General features: G+C 41.8%; 1 protein-coding gene across 1 annotated transcript; it reads right to left on the reverse strand.

The window, feature by feature from the left end:
* Window positions 1–1,720: 1,720 nt before the first annotated feature.
* LOC110070467 (vomeronasal type-2 receptor 26-like) lies at window positions 1,721–9,558 on the reverse strand. Its single transcript, XM_073003732.2, has 4 exons — window positions 8,277–9,558; window positions 7,475–7,696; window positions 5,791–5,917; window positions 1,721–4,862 (listed from the first exon to the last, which is right to left on the reverse strand). Exons 1-4 carry the CDS (start codon window positions 9,063–9,065, stop codon window positions 3,952–3,954), a joined length of 2,049 nt encoding a protein of 682 aa, XP_072859833.2. The 5' UTR covers window positions 9,066–9,558; the 3' UTR covers window positions 1,721–3,951.
* Window positions 9,559–14,117: the final 4,559 nt, after the last annotated feature.

Below are 14,117 nucleotides of genomic sequence, written 5' to 3' on the forward strand. Positions count from 1 at the left end.
TGCATCCTTACGCTATATCCCACTAGTTGTGAATTCAGGATAAGTAAAATGTAGGAAGATTACTCCTGCGTTGATGAGAAGGCTCAATATTGATTAGAAAGGCATCAATACTGCTTTTGATAGGTTGGAGCATGTAAACCTCATAATGGTTAGGATTCTGTCTTGGCGGATACCTGATTCCTGGAAGGCATGTGTTTTACCTCCATTAGAGGTTAAGAGAGCCATTTTAAAAATATTGTAGTAACAGCCTTTTGGGAACAAACATACTATTAGATTGCAATAATATATAACAAACTGCTTTTGTTGCCAAAAACTTGCCCACAGTATATATGATGCCACATGTACAAGAGGTGGTTCCAGTAGCTGATGTGAGTCACCCCCCTCATTTATTTATTTATTTATTTATTTATTTATTTATTTATTTATTTATTTATTTATTTATTTATTTATTTATTTATTTATTTATTATGGACTATTTCCATTTGCACAGGGATTCTTCCAGGCTCATCGCAGCTAGGAGTGCATGTTTTGTATCTGCAGCCAGAGCTGCATGATGAGATGATGGGATATGGCCAGCGGGGAAGGAAGGAATGTTCCTGACAATTTTTAAAAACCATACCCTATAATTATTTGAATGGAAAAGAAGGTTCCTACACTAGTTCAGCTATGTAGCCACCCAGCCTACAGACCAGCTGTTTTTGATGCTTCATCCTGGCTGTTGGGTGCCCAGTCCTTTCTGTGGTCTATGCCACCTCCGCCTGGTGATGTGTAATCGGTGCCGCTTTATGCACCCAAAAGAGACGGTGGTTCCAATCTCTGACCTTTCTAACACAGAGAATAAAAAAGCAAACTAAATGACAACTTTAACTGCTAGAAGAGTTATCCGGCAGGAGTAAAAAGCCACCATCGCATGTCAGAGCTTCTAAGGGAAGAGTCTTCTGCAACAAAGCATGATGTCAGACTCTTTAACAGCTAAGGTACAACACTGCAATTGATTTTAATGGAATTATGGCCCACCTCAGTTTTACAGGCCTCTCGTGGTCTACCTGTAACGTTTACTAAACTAGAGTTATATGGGACTCCTGCATGCTTGGGTCTTTCATTCTGACAAATAGCCAGCCATTGAGCAATTATCGTTTTTGTGCAATTACCGTATTTGCCACCATCACTGCCTTCTGAGGCCTCCATTTTATTCAAGTAAAATGGGGCTACTTAGATACAGGGCAAATTTATTGTGAATGAGGAGAAATTCAATAAATCTGGCACTTATGTATGTCCAATTTATGTCCCCAATATGTATACTAAAGGTTACTTAGCAAATAGTAAAGATAATGTTATTGAAGTATTCTGCTTCTGGTCAAAAACAGTCTAAATTGTCTAATAGTCTTATCTCAACATTTTAAATTTGTATGAATTTTATCTATGTTTCATATATGTTGATAAGTTTCCAGAACAACCCTGGGGCTCTGGAACATTTCCACATGAAGCTTTTCTGAGCCCAGAGGAACCTCTATATTGCTGGCTTCTCGTTATTGGCGGCCTTGTGAGTACTGGCGGGGGCAGGGAAGGGGAGCTTACGAACTGAGTTGATAAGATATTGGTGACTTGAAAAAGCTCTCACTCCTTCCTTGCCTCTAATTTGGGGAAAGTCTGTTTCCTGTATTATTTCACACCAAAGGTTAGAGGAATTTTTAAAAATCAATGAAGACTCTCTTACATGGGAGCATCAAAATCCAGCTGTAAAGAAAGGTGGACTGTCAAGGAATGTTTCGACAAAACGTACAGTATCTGACCGGCAATCCCACCAATGAGGAGGTTACTGGGATGATGCCGCTCATGATGAATAGAAAACTGGGTCATCTACTGAGCACCCATTCATATCTGCTTGGCATGCCCTGTGGGGCAAGAGAAGCAGCAGAACGATTAACATTGGAAAGCTGAGCTTCTCTCTAAGTTCACTGACTCCCAGCTGTGTTTGTCTATGTCTCTTGTCAGTGAGATCAGCTTAACCTAAAATGGGTGACTGCCAAGATTCCCAGTATAATTCATAAAAGCATGGGTACGGTTCTGAACATCAACTGGCAACCTTTGAATGACAACTGAGCCGTGGCTGTTTTGGCAACAAAGCCGAACAATTCCTGCTGTCCCTGAGTTCTTGTCCCTAATTTGAATAGTTTAAGGGGATGATTTATAATAAATTTGTGGCATTATTATTGAATGGGGTTCTTTTTTTACAGTCACTTCTTGAAAACTGCTGATATTTTGGCGATTAGTAATAATTACTGTAATTAGAGATTTGCAGGAAAAACAACCACCCTTGTCTAGTTTTGCCTTTAAGCGGCACAATTCATAATTGCTGTTCAGATGTTATTTTGGCTGTTATTTTCTATATTCTGGAGTGTTGCGTACTTGGGGGGGGGGGAAGCTCATTAGGCCTCAATTCCCTGTGAGCTAAAACTCTTTGTTCATGAACACTATGATGCATTTACTTTACTTTTTCCCTCTTTTATCAGGAGTTTGATCTACTTGCTAAGTCCAACTAAAGTACACTCAGTGACATGTCAACACTTAAATAACTCCCCTTGATTCAATGGATTTCCTCTGGGAAAGATAACAATTGGATTCGACCCAAGGACAATTTGAGAACAGCTGAAGAGATGTCCTCATGGATTATGCACAGGAAACACAAGAAGGTTTCTAGTATAACATGGACTGATGTATCAAGAGAACATAGCTCTTACATTATCTTGCTTTAGTTGGTCTGCATCGTTTACAATAAACTTAGAAAATAATTGCTTAACTTTGAACTGTCTTGTTCTGACTATGGAGTAATGTAGGAAAAGGACGACAGAGTCAAGAAACAATTTTTCTTCTTTATCAATATATGTAAACTGTTTAGAAAATAAGTTTTTAGAGGTGTGCACCGCAATAATGAAACATCCTATTCATACAGTACACAAAATGGCAATAAAATATTCACAGCAAACAAACATTTCTTTTATTTATTATTTCATTTCAATATGCTGCTGTTCCTGCTGGGCAGTTGTACAAAGTGGATGTGTTAAGGAAGTCCCTGAGATAAATACAAGGATAAACTAGGCATATGTAACGTCTCCCAAGAAAAACTGCAACATTCAAATGAGGAATATTTTGTCCCACTCTATGCTGGTCCCTAGTCTGAGAAGACCCAAATATGGGGAAAGGCAAGTCAAAAGAGTCAGCTACAGAAGGACCCACTAAAACGAACAGCCAGGGCAGGGAGATAAGAAGGCAGGGAAGGCAGATCAGTCCAATATCAATCCAAACACCAAAGCCAAGTCAATGTCTACTAGAATTGACAAGCAGAATCCAAAGGCAGAATCCAGTAGACAGGTACAGTTCAAAGAGTACCTCCATCCAGCTGAGAACTTTACTGAGGAAGTTCAAACTGGGCTCATGCCTTCCATTTTCTCTCCCCCCATAAATTGGGCAGGTGTCCCACCTCCTAAACTGCTCACCAGAACACACCAAGCATTTGATAGCTCTGGTGGATATGGATTCCACCCCAGCCCCATTGGTTATGTCAACTTGGATAGATAGTAGACACCCTGAAAGCTGCATGTATTCACATCCTGTGGTTCTCCAGAATGAAATAACTGGGAAGGCTGTGCTTTATATAAAAAAATAGGTGATGGAGGGGAAAGTGTCATTGGTAGAGAAACTAAACAGGCTCAATCTATAAAAACAATAATATAAGCATTTGAAGGACACTCAAATATCAAATCAAGACTTAATGTACCTTCTTCATTGAAATAAATCACTAGACTGCATTATTGACTAATATGCTACTAGAATGTATTCAACATATTACTGAGTTCTATGTACTGTGGTTAACTCATTGTTAACACTATATACTGAACCTGTTATCTTGATTCCAGTTGCTCTGTAGGAAAACTTCTTCTAAAGGTGCTCTTAGATATTTAAAGTCTTTTTCCTTATTAGCTGTCCCTTGTGTTTTAAGTCAGGCATGAGCAAAATAATGTAACATTTGGGGAAGAAAATGCAAGCTAGCAATCCAACACCAGAAGCTAAGATAGAGAAGATCTCCACAGCTACCATGTATTTTCCCTTGGTGCTCAGGTAGGTTGGAACAAAAGACAACCAAACACTGCAAAATACCAACATGCTGAAGGTGATGAACTTGGCTTCATTAAAAGAATCAGGCAACTTCCTGGCTAGGAAAGCCACCAAGAAGCTGGTAAGGGACAGAAGTCCCATGTAGCCCAAGACAACATAAAGCAGGACACCAGAGCCATCAAGACATTCTAATATGATTTCTTCACTTAGGGACTGCATGTCCAAATGTGGAAATGGGGGAGAGGTAGATAGCCAAACTGTACATATTGCAGCCTGAATAAAGGAGAAGAACAGGACAACAGAGTGGGTGAGTCTTTTCCCCAACCATCTCCGCATCTTAGACCCTGGCTTGGCAGCCATGAAAGCTACGACCACAGTGATGGTTTTGGCCAGTATGCACGAAACAGCCACGGAGAAGATGATGCCAAAAGCAGATTGCTGGAGAAGGCAGATCACTTTGCCAGGTTGCCCAAGAAAGAAGAAAGGAGAAAGAAAGCAGAAGAGGAGAGAAATTAGGAGAATGTAGGTGACCTCCCGGTTGTTGGCTTTGACGAAGGGAGTATCATTATGCTTAATAAACAGTGCTAGTACCAAGATTGTGATCAAGGAGAAGGAAATAGAGAGTGAGACTAGACCAATTCCTAAGGGTTCTTCATACGAAAGAAATGTCAGGGGTTTGGAGATGCATCTATCTCTAGTTTTGCTTGGATATTCATCCTCTGGGCATTTGAAACATTCATCCGTATCTGAAAAAGGAAAGTGGACCCATTTCATGTAAAATATTATCCCATATGACATAAATCATAAAAGCACTGAATCATTAAGTTGAAAGGGCCCTATAAGGCCATAAAGTCTAATCCTCTGTTCAATACAAGTGACATCATAGTGTCTATTATTCAGAATCGCTGAGTAGTATTTCAGTGGCAGGAAACTTGAAGATGGATAACTATGTTAGAAGGGAAAGCATTATTCCAGTTTTATCACTCATCAGGCAACAGAGAGAATTACAATCTCTTTTCACACCTGACATGATCCATGATGGTTTATGGACTTGGGTGTATATCAGCTGCATGTACCTATCACTTACACATAAATGGATTTGCTCACGGCACTTTCGACAATTATATTTAACATTATTCCCTTCCTTGTACTTCCCCACCCCACCTTGTTGTTGTTTAGTCGTTTAGTCATGTCCGACTCCTTGTGACCCCATGGACCAGAGCACGCCAGGCCTTCCTGTCTTCCACCGACTCCCAGAGTTGGGTCAAATTGCAGAAAGTGAGGAGGAATTTAAGAACCTCTTAATGTGGGTGAAAGAGGAGAGCGCAAAAAACGGTCTGGAGCTCAACATCAAAAACACTAAGATCATGGCCACTGGTCCCATCACCTCCTGGCAAATAGAAGGGGAAGGTACGGAGGCAGTGACAGACTTTACTTTCTTGGGCTTAATGACCACTGCAGATAGTGACAGCAGCCACGAAATTAAAAGACACCTGCTTCTTGGGAGGAAAGCGATGACAAACCTCAACAGCATCTTAAAAAGCAGAGACATCACCTTGCCAACAAAAGTCCACATAGTCAAAGCTATGATGTATGTCAAATTAGGGGAACAATTGGCCTCCATCCACTCTTTTTTTTTTCTTTCAGAAATGCAGAATGTGATGAATCACCTACCTTTCTGGTTGGAAACCTGCCCTTCTGGGCAAGGAGAACAATCATAACAGCAGAACTTCTCTCCTTCCTTCTTTTTTTTCTGAGAACCAGCATAACATGAGTCACTACACACAGAAAGGGGAGGCACCTGTTCATAAACATTAAAGGATATTAGAACAGAAGGCACACTGCAACATCAGCTATTCTTAGTGGAAGGAATAATGATAATCATTAGAGATGGGGATGACTCCGCATTTTGGCCAGTTGTCCCACTTCATGAGTTGTCAAAAGTTGAGGATTCACGAAGCACGAAGTTGCCCCCATGAAGCGATGAATAACAAAGTTATTAGTTCATTCATGGGGGGGATTAAAAAACACCCCGCAGCCCCGTTATTATTACAAAGAAACCCCGCCATTCTGCCTACTGCCGTCCATCAACTGCTCAGTGGCAGATAGGCAGCCACACCACCCAAAGCCACCCAACCCCACAACCTACTCCACCCCTTCCTCTCCCTACCTTATCCCCCACCCCACTCCCACCAACACTCCCTTCCAATTAAAAAAAACCCCAAAACACAATTTTTCCTCCCTGCCACCGATCAGCTGATTGGCAGCCGATAGGCAGCCACCCACCCATCACAGCTACCCACCCCAACAGCCTACCCCACACATGACCTTCTTCTCCCTACCTTAGCCCCCACCCCACCTACACCCCCTTACCTTAACTGCTGCTGCTGAGGTCTCCTTCTGGCCTTCCAGCCATGGCATGTAAAAAGGGAGACTGGCTGCCCTTTGCAAAGATGGTGGCTGTGGCTTCATTTAGAGTAGGGAAGCTGCAGCTGCCATCTTTGCAAAGGGCAGCCTGGATTACTTTTTTTTGGGGGGGGTAATATGAAGGATGAATAAAAACAGATAAATATTCATCCCTTCGTATTTGTTGGGGTCTCTGGAACCCATGAGTATGAAGGGACAAATATTTAACAAATTGGCTATTTTCATCGAAAAAGCTGATCCGTTTTTATATTCGTCCCCATCTCTAATAATAATACATCATCAAGCTATTTAAAATGTAGCAACATTTTAAGAATATTAAAGGAGAATATTAAAAACAGATCTAGTTCTTAGTGAGATATTTTGCCAAGAATACGTCAGAAATAGTCAGATGTCTCACTGTCCTATAAAAATATGGGCTTGATCTTATTTTTCCAAACTTTTGTGTTTACTATTATTTGCCTGTTTGTTTGTGTAATTGTCAAGCTCAGCAGATCATCTAGTACAGCAAAAAATGTGTCATTTTGTGCACCTCTCTGTCTGTCAGTCGGTCAGTCAATCTCTCTCTCTCTCAAAAAAAAAGTCAGTTTCCTGGATGTGTTTAACTTAGTGGAAAGCTTCAGCCAAATAGAGACAATACAGAGCTTTTTGGGGGCTCATAAAACTCTGGAGTAGGGAGACTTTCTGGCTTCCACAGTGCTCAGCTAAAATTTATCAAAGCATAGAAAATATTCAACAGATTTTACTTGCAGAGGACACATACATTTGTTTCCAAATATCATTAGAAGGGACACTTAGAACTTCAAAACGACATATCTTCATTTTTTAATTGAAGGTATGGTGCTCCCAGCATGACACATTCTGATCACCCCTAAGAGATTCTGTTCAACCCACCGACAATCTTTCCTTCTACCCTGTCCCTTAGTCCACACACCTCCTTAAAATATCTTTGCCACACAATCATGTCCTCATCAATGACAAATTCGTTTCCTTCATTGGGACCAACCCAGCCAACTTTCACTCGGTGGAAAGAGTTGTTTGGGAATATCAGCATATTGATGATGTCAAATCCACCGATGATTTCCTGCTGATCATTAAAAGATACTTCTTCACCAGCAGAGTTGTTAAATGAAATGTGGTGAAGAAAGGGCTGAAGCTAATGAAAGAGCAAGAAAGAAAGAAAGAAAGAAAGAAAGAAAGAAAGAAAGAAAGAAAGAAAGAAAGAAAGAAAGAAAGAAAGAAGGGAGGGAGGGAGGGAGGGAGGGAGGGAGGGAGGGAGGGAGGGAGGAAGGAAGGAAGGAAGGAAGGAAGGAAGGAAGGAAGGAAGGAAGGAAGGAAGGAAGGAAGAGAGGGAGAAAGAAAATAAAAGAAACAGAAAATCACATTTTAGGCATGAACCTCATATATTGAAAATATACCAACATTCAATGCCCTGCAAGTAAAGCTTTATAAAATGCCACCTTGCAAAGATCCGCTTGAAAATGCAAGTACTTTTAATCCTACTCTCAATGCCTTGGTACAGATAGTCCTGGAACCTTTGGGGAAGAAATAAAAAAATAGGTGTCTCTGAGCCCATTGGCAGTATCTCAGCACCTTCCCAACACCTAGGTATTTCCCAGCACCTTGGCATTTAGCCACAAAGGTAAACTTGAATAATGAACTGAAGGTTATGGATTCATAGATTTTTAGGATTGGGAAGACCCTTAAGCCCAAATCACTGCTAAAATTGCCATTACCTCCCAAGGCTGGAGGTCTTGAAGTCTTCTATTCCACATCTCTCCTCTCTGGCTGAATCTAGAAGAATCCATGACATTCAAAGCGTGTGCCACAGCATAGACAGCATTATAGATGCCATAGCTGGGGCCAGTCATGTCCATTTCAAAAGCAGCCTCAGGAAGACTCTCTAGTCTTTCCTCTCCAGTACATAATTTACTCTCCTCTTTTGGTTCAATGAGATCTGGAAATGAGCAGTCAAAAGCTTGTTCCCAGAATTCCCTGAGAAAGCTGTTGCCTTCTGCCAGAGAAGGCTGCATGTTCTGAAGGTATGTATGAAACTTCTGGTGTTTACTTGAGTGAACTGTGAAAGCAAGGTTCCCATGGAACATTTCAAAATTCCAATGGATGACGAGACCGTGTAGTGCAAAATCAAATTTGACTGTCATGATCCAAACTTTCCCCGTACTTGTATTTTCCATATATTCAGCATTTGCTAAATTCATTAACATGCTCAACCACATCATGGTCAGTGTTTCTCCATACATAATAAATGTACTGGTTTTTGCCTCCATTAGAGGTAGATAATTGGTCATGCTTTGCATTTCGGCAACAGAAGGCAAGTATGTTCGGTTTGGTATTCTTTGTATGAAAGCTGAGCAGATCTGATTTTGGTGAAGTAAGGGCTCCATAACATTCAAGAAATGTTCTCCACTATGATCAGCCACAGCAAGTAGGCCAACCCATGTCCATCCAAAATGCAGGAGCAACCGGATTATCCCCGCGTACTGAACAGCTTCATTTGGGACCATGTGATAAGAGAAAGCCACCTGTCTTGTATCCTCTTCGAAGAGAAAAGAACCATAGGTCAGCTAAAGGAAAATGTACAGATATATTAAGGTTGGACCATGTGGGTATATCTGTTTATACGGGTACGTACTAAACCACATGGTTAACAGAGATGAGAATTATGCCCTGTTATAAATCCAAGTGCAAGATCTGATCCCATATCAGTTCTAGCAACACAACTGCAGTCACACACAACATCAGGGACATGTTTTCTTGTTATCTGCTAATGCTATCTTCTATGCCAATCTTTTCCAGCCATTCCCTTCTGCACTCTATATAAGATAAACAGGACAACCTTTATGGCAGTGGTTCCCAAACTGCATGCTATGGCATCCTGGAGCACCATCAACCCAGCCAGGGAGGCCACTAAATCCTCTCATCCTTTGCCACCACCCTCTCCCTCTCCTTGGCTGGCAGGTCTCCCTATGTGCCCGGGCACAGACCCTGGGTAAACTCCTCCCCTGACTCCAGCCACCTGCCTGTGGAGGAAGAGAAGAGACAGATGATGGTGATGCTGCTTTTGCATCAGGGAGGCTCCAGAATGGAGTCAAGGCACCGATGACTCAAAAATGTTTGGTAACCATTAGGTAAGGTTCCCCTTGACATTTAGTTCAGTTGTGTCCGACTCTAGGGCGCGGTGCTCATCCCAGTTTCCAAGCCATAGAGCCAGCGTTTGTCTGTAGACAGTTCCCATGGTCACGTGGCCAGTTCAACTAGACATGGAATGCCATGACCTTCCCACTGAGGTGGTACCTATTTACCTACTTGCATTTACATGCATTCAAACGGCTAGGTTGGCAGGAGCTGGGACAAGCGATGGGCACTCACTTACTCCGTCGTGTGGATTCGATCTTACGACCGCTGGTCTTCTGACCTTGCAGAACAGAGGCTTCTGTGGTTTAGCCCACAGCGCCACCCATGTCCCTTTGGTAACCATTGCTCTATGCAAAAGAATTAAAGAACTGCCATCTGCCATCAGAAAGGGCAACACACACAAAACTTTTGAAAAATTTGAATCTCACTATGACTGTCTTTAGAAGAAAATTTGTTCAGAACTAGCCTGGAAAGAGAAACACCTTAGGGAAGAGATATATACAGATATATATCAAACACACTCGAAGGGATGAAATATCGGTCAAGTTCCTAAGTTATTACAAAGTGTGAAGTCCTACCTTGATTACCATGGTTTGCAATTTGTGTCAACAATGCTATTGCTACCTTGTGGACTCTTAATGATAATTATACATAGTTGGTAGTCCTATTTCTTTCCTAATGAATCACTCTCACTTTCTCCGTTATCTGTATCCTCAGCTGGTCATGTGGCTGTGTATAAATATGACAGTCCTATAGCTTCACGGTTGTGTCAGAGGAAATGGATTTGATTCGCAACAAATTTAGCAGCTGGTCTTTAAGGTGCCGACTTTTTTGTTGTGTTGTCCATATCTCTCTCTCTCTCTGTCTCTCTTTGTTCATTCGTTTCCTTTTGTGAATATCCAGGCTTCCCCACACAGCGATCTTACCTGAGGAATCTTGTAGAGACCTGAGATCAACCCCATGTGGAAGGAAATGTCAGAGCCAAGTGCCCCAACAATGGCTACTAATTTCTCCTGAGGGGCACATTCATAGTTGGGAACAAATCTGTCTGATGTGAAGAGTAGACCCAGCGTGGTGCGGTAGATCATTCCCTTACTATAGTAGCTGTCATAGATGTGGAACCCAAGTGTGATGTTGGGCAAGATCCCAGGATCTTCATTGATCTCCTTGACAGCAAATGCAAAGGCCAGAACATGCTGGTAGAACTTGGTCACCATGCTGGAAAGAGGAGAGAAAAGTGAACTGTTTCACAAACAGTTTTGCATTTCATGTCAGAATGTTGGCACCGTGGTGGTTTACTGTCAGAAGGCAGTCAGATTGTCAAATGATCCCATGCAAACATTTATTTATAATTTATTTATTTATAATATTCCCCCCCCCCACCTGACTCCTTTAAAAGGAGCCCAAGATGGCTTACATAATTAGAAGATGATATTTAAAGGGGAAGGCAATAATTATTCACCAGTGGTGTACATCATTAAACAACCATATTTAAAGTGAGAACAATGAGAATAAAGAGACAGCTTACCTCCTTAAAAGACACTACTAGAGCTAAAAACAGTAAGCATACAAATATTAAAAAGGAACAAACAAATATCACTCTGAGCAATGGAAAGGTAAAGGTAAAGGTTCCCCTTGACATTTAGTCCAGTCGTGTCCGACTCTAGGGTACGGTGCTCATCCCCATTTCCAAACCGTAGAGCCAGCGTTTGTCCGTAGAGCTTCCGTGGCCACGTGGCCAGCGCGGCTATACACGGAACACTGTTTACCTTCCCACCGAGGTGGTCCCTATTTATCTACTCGCATTTTTAACATGCTTTCGAACTGCTAGGTTGGCAGGAAATGGAAAACACAGGTAGAAATATGACTAAGAGACACCACCACTCCCAAACACCCAACATAGATGACTTTTGTCTTGTTGCTTTGAATGGAATAGAATTCATTATTTTATGGATGCTTCAATTGACCTCATGAAAAACATATCCACATGTCCAATTGTGGGGATGAAGGACAGGTGGACCAGCAGTCCAGCAGAGCTTATAGGAAGCCAGTCTATGATCTCATAGCTAAGCTTACTCTGTTATGAAGAGGAAAGGAAGACTGCTAGATATCTCAATGGTTTAGGTCTCTGGCTACAGACCCAGATATTGGGAGTTCAATTCCCCACCGTGCCTCCTTGACAAAGGCTGAAAGGTCCCTTTCAACTCTTCTGTTCTAAGATATTATTATTGTTGTTTTTGTTATTAGGAGATTCACTGAGGAGCAATGACTGGGAAAGAGATTAATGTGTTCGTCCAGTTTTGGAAGCCCCGTTCTTGCATTCATAGGTACCACAACTGACATGATAAAAAGGAAGATAAAGAAATGATAGCTCCTTACACGGGAAAATCAATACCTAGTTCACGAGAAGGGTGATCCTGGAAGGAAAGTTCTTGATAATGGTAAAAAATCTGAGAAACCATCCCCCCAATGAGGAGAGGGCCAGGACGATACCATTCATGCCGAACAGGAAGTGGGTCGCTTGCCCGGCAGCTTCTCATATCTCCTTTACTGTCCTACACAACAAGCGCAACACACGTATATTTTCCATCTGATGGCTAGAGGAATGCACTGCCTTCTGCCCTCAGTGCCAGCCGAATTAATATCATTAGCCTAATAAAAAGGTAACATGGATCACTACGGTTTCTCCACTGAAACGTCATAACAGATGTGTGGTTTCTAACACCAACTAGTCCGGAAGATCAAGTCTCTTTACGACACCAAGGTGGAACAGTCTCAGAGCCAAAAACTCAACTGTGACAGGGAGGAAACATCAGAAGCCCAGGCCTGAATTTGGTCCCTTTGCTGCATCTCAGGACAGAAAGATTTATTTATAACCATTTTCTGACATCCTTATTGAATGTTTTTGTCATCTTCTTCTTCTGGAAACCTGCTCAAGCTTTCTCGGGGATTAGTAATTACGGTAATTAGACTGTTGCAAGGAAGACAGCTATCTTTGACTACTTGGTCTCCAAGCAGCAAGGTCACCAGAAAAGATTTTTAAAAAATCCTTCCATAACTTTATGTGACAACAAAGAAGTCACAAATTTAGGTTGCCCCGAGTGAGCGAATACAAGGCCATGCTAGGCCTTGGGATGACACCAGAAAAGGACAGCTTGTTTGGGACACAATTGCATTCCTTTCAACCAGAGTTCATTTTTCAACCTGAGGGAAATTTAGAGGCTGAGGCAAAGATGGTGCCCTGCTCTGTATGCACAAACTGACAGAAGTGATAGTTATTTTTAAAAAAAAGGCTGGGGTTTGGCCACAATAGCTTGTCAGCATCTGTCTCTTGAAACATTGGCTTCACTCTGCCCCATGATAGGGCATGTAAAACGCATCCTAAAGAGCATTTCCTGAATATGTTCTTTTGGCAGGCTTCCAACTTATGTCATGAGGTCTTTGAGTAAAATAATTGTTTTCTTGACCAGGGAATGACAGCAAGGGAGAGAAAGAAAGACTTACTTACTGACTGACTGACTGACTGACTGACTGACTGACTGACTGACTGACTGACTGACTTACTTACTTACTTACTTACTTACTTGATAAATAAATAAATAAAGAATGGAACTCATAATGGGAGCTGGTGCAACTTCCAGATGATCCTGCAGACAGAAAAATGGCTCCTTACTCTCACATCACATACACTCTTCTACTGGGCATAAGGAACCACCACCTCAGATTGCAGGTGTTAGAAGAGGAGGCTGGAGAGAACTGAAAGAGCCATGCAGACTACCACATCTCCTTCTCCCACCATGCTAGCTAACCTGTGTTGCCCAAAGGAAAGTATGCCACTCTGAGAAATGGGAAACATAGATAGCGTTAAATATGCAATCAAAACAGTAACACATTGTTTTTGTTTAGTCGTTAAGTCGTGTTCAACTCTTTGTGACCTCATGGACCAGAGTACACCAGGCCTTCCTGTCTTCCGCTGCCTCCCAGAGTTGGGTCAAATTCATGTTGGTCGCTTCGATGACCCTGTCCAACCATCTCGTCCTCTTTCGTCCCCTTCTCCTCTTTCCTTCACACTTTCCTAACATCAGGGAGTCTTCTCTTCTCATGAGATGGCCAAAGTGTTGGAGTATCCACTTCAGGATCTGTCCTTCCAGTGAGCACTAAGGGCTGATTTCCCTTAGAATGAATAGGTTTGTTCTCCTTGCAGTCACCGGTGATAATATAGAAGGTTAATATTGATGATTGATGAATCTTGAAGAATGTGCTTATGAATTATTCCAGAAACCATCTGTAATTAATAAATGTGTTCTGTTGAAATGTCAGTGCAGTACTGGATGGAATTTCGTCTTTTATAATTAAAAATAAGTTGATATAGAGATCAACTGGTGGCAGCATGTCAGAGGGCGTGTGGAGGTACCTTGTTG

This window comes from Pogona vitticeps, chromosome 6 (assembly GCF_051106095.1).
Source record: "Pogona vitticeps strain Pit_001003342236 chromosome 6, PviZW2.1, whole genome shotgun sequence".
Lineage (NCBI taxonomy): Eukaryota > Metazoa > Chordata > Lepidosauria > Squamata > Agamidae > Pogona > Pogona vitticeps.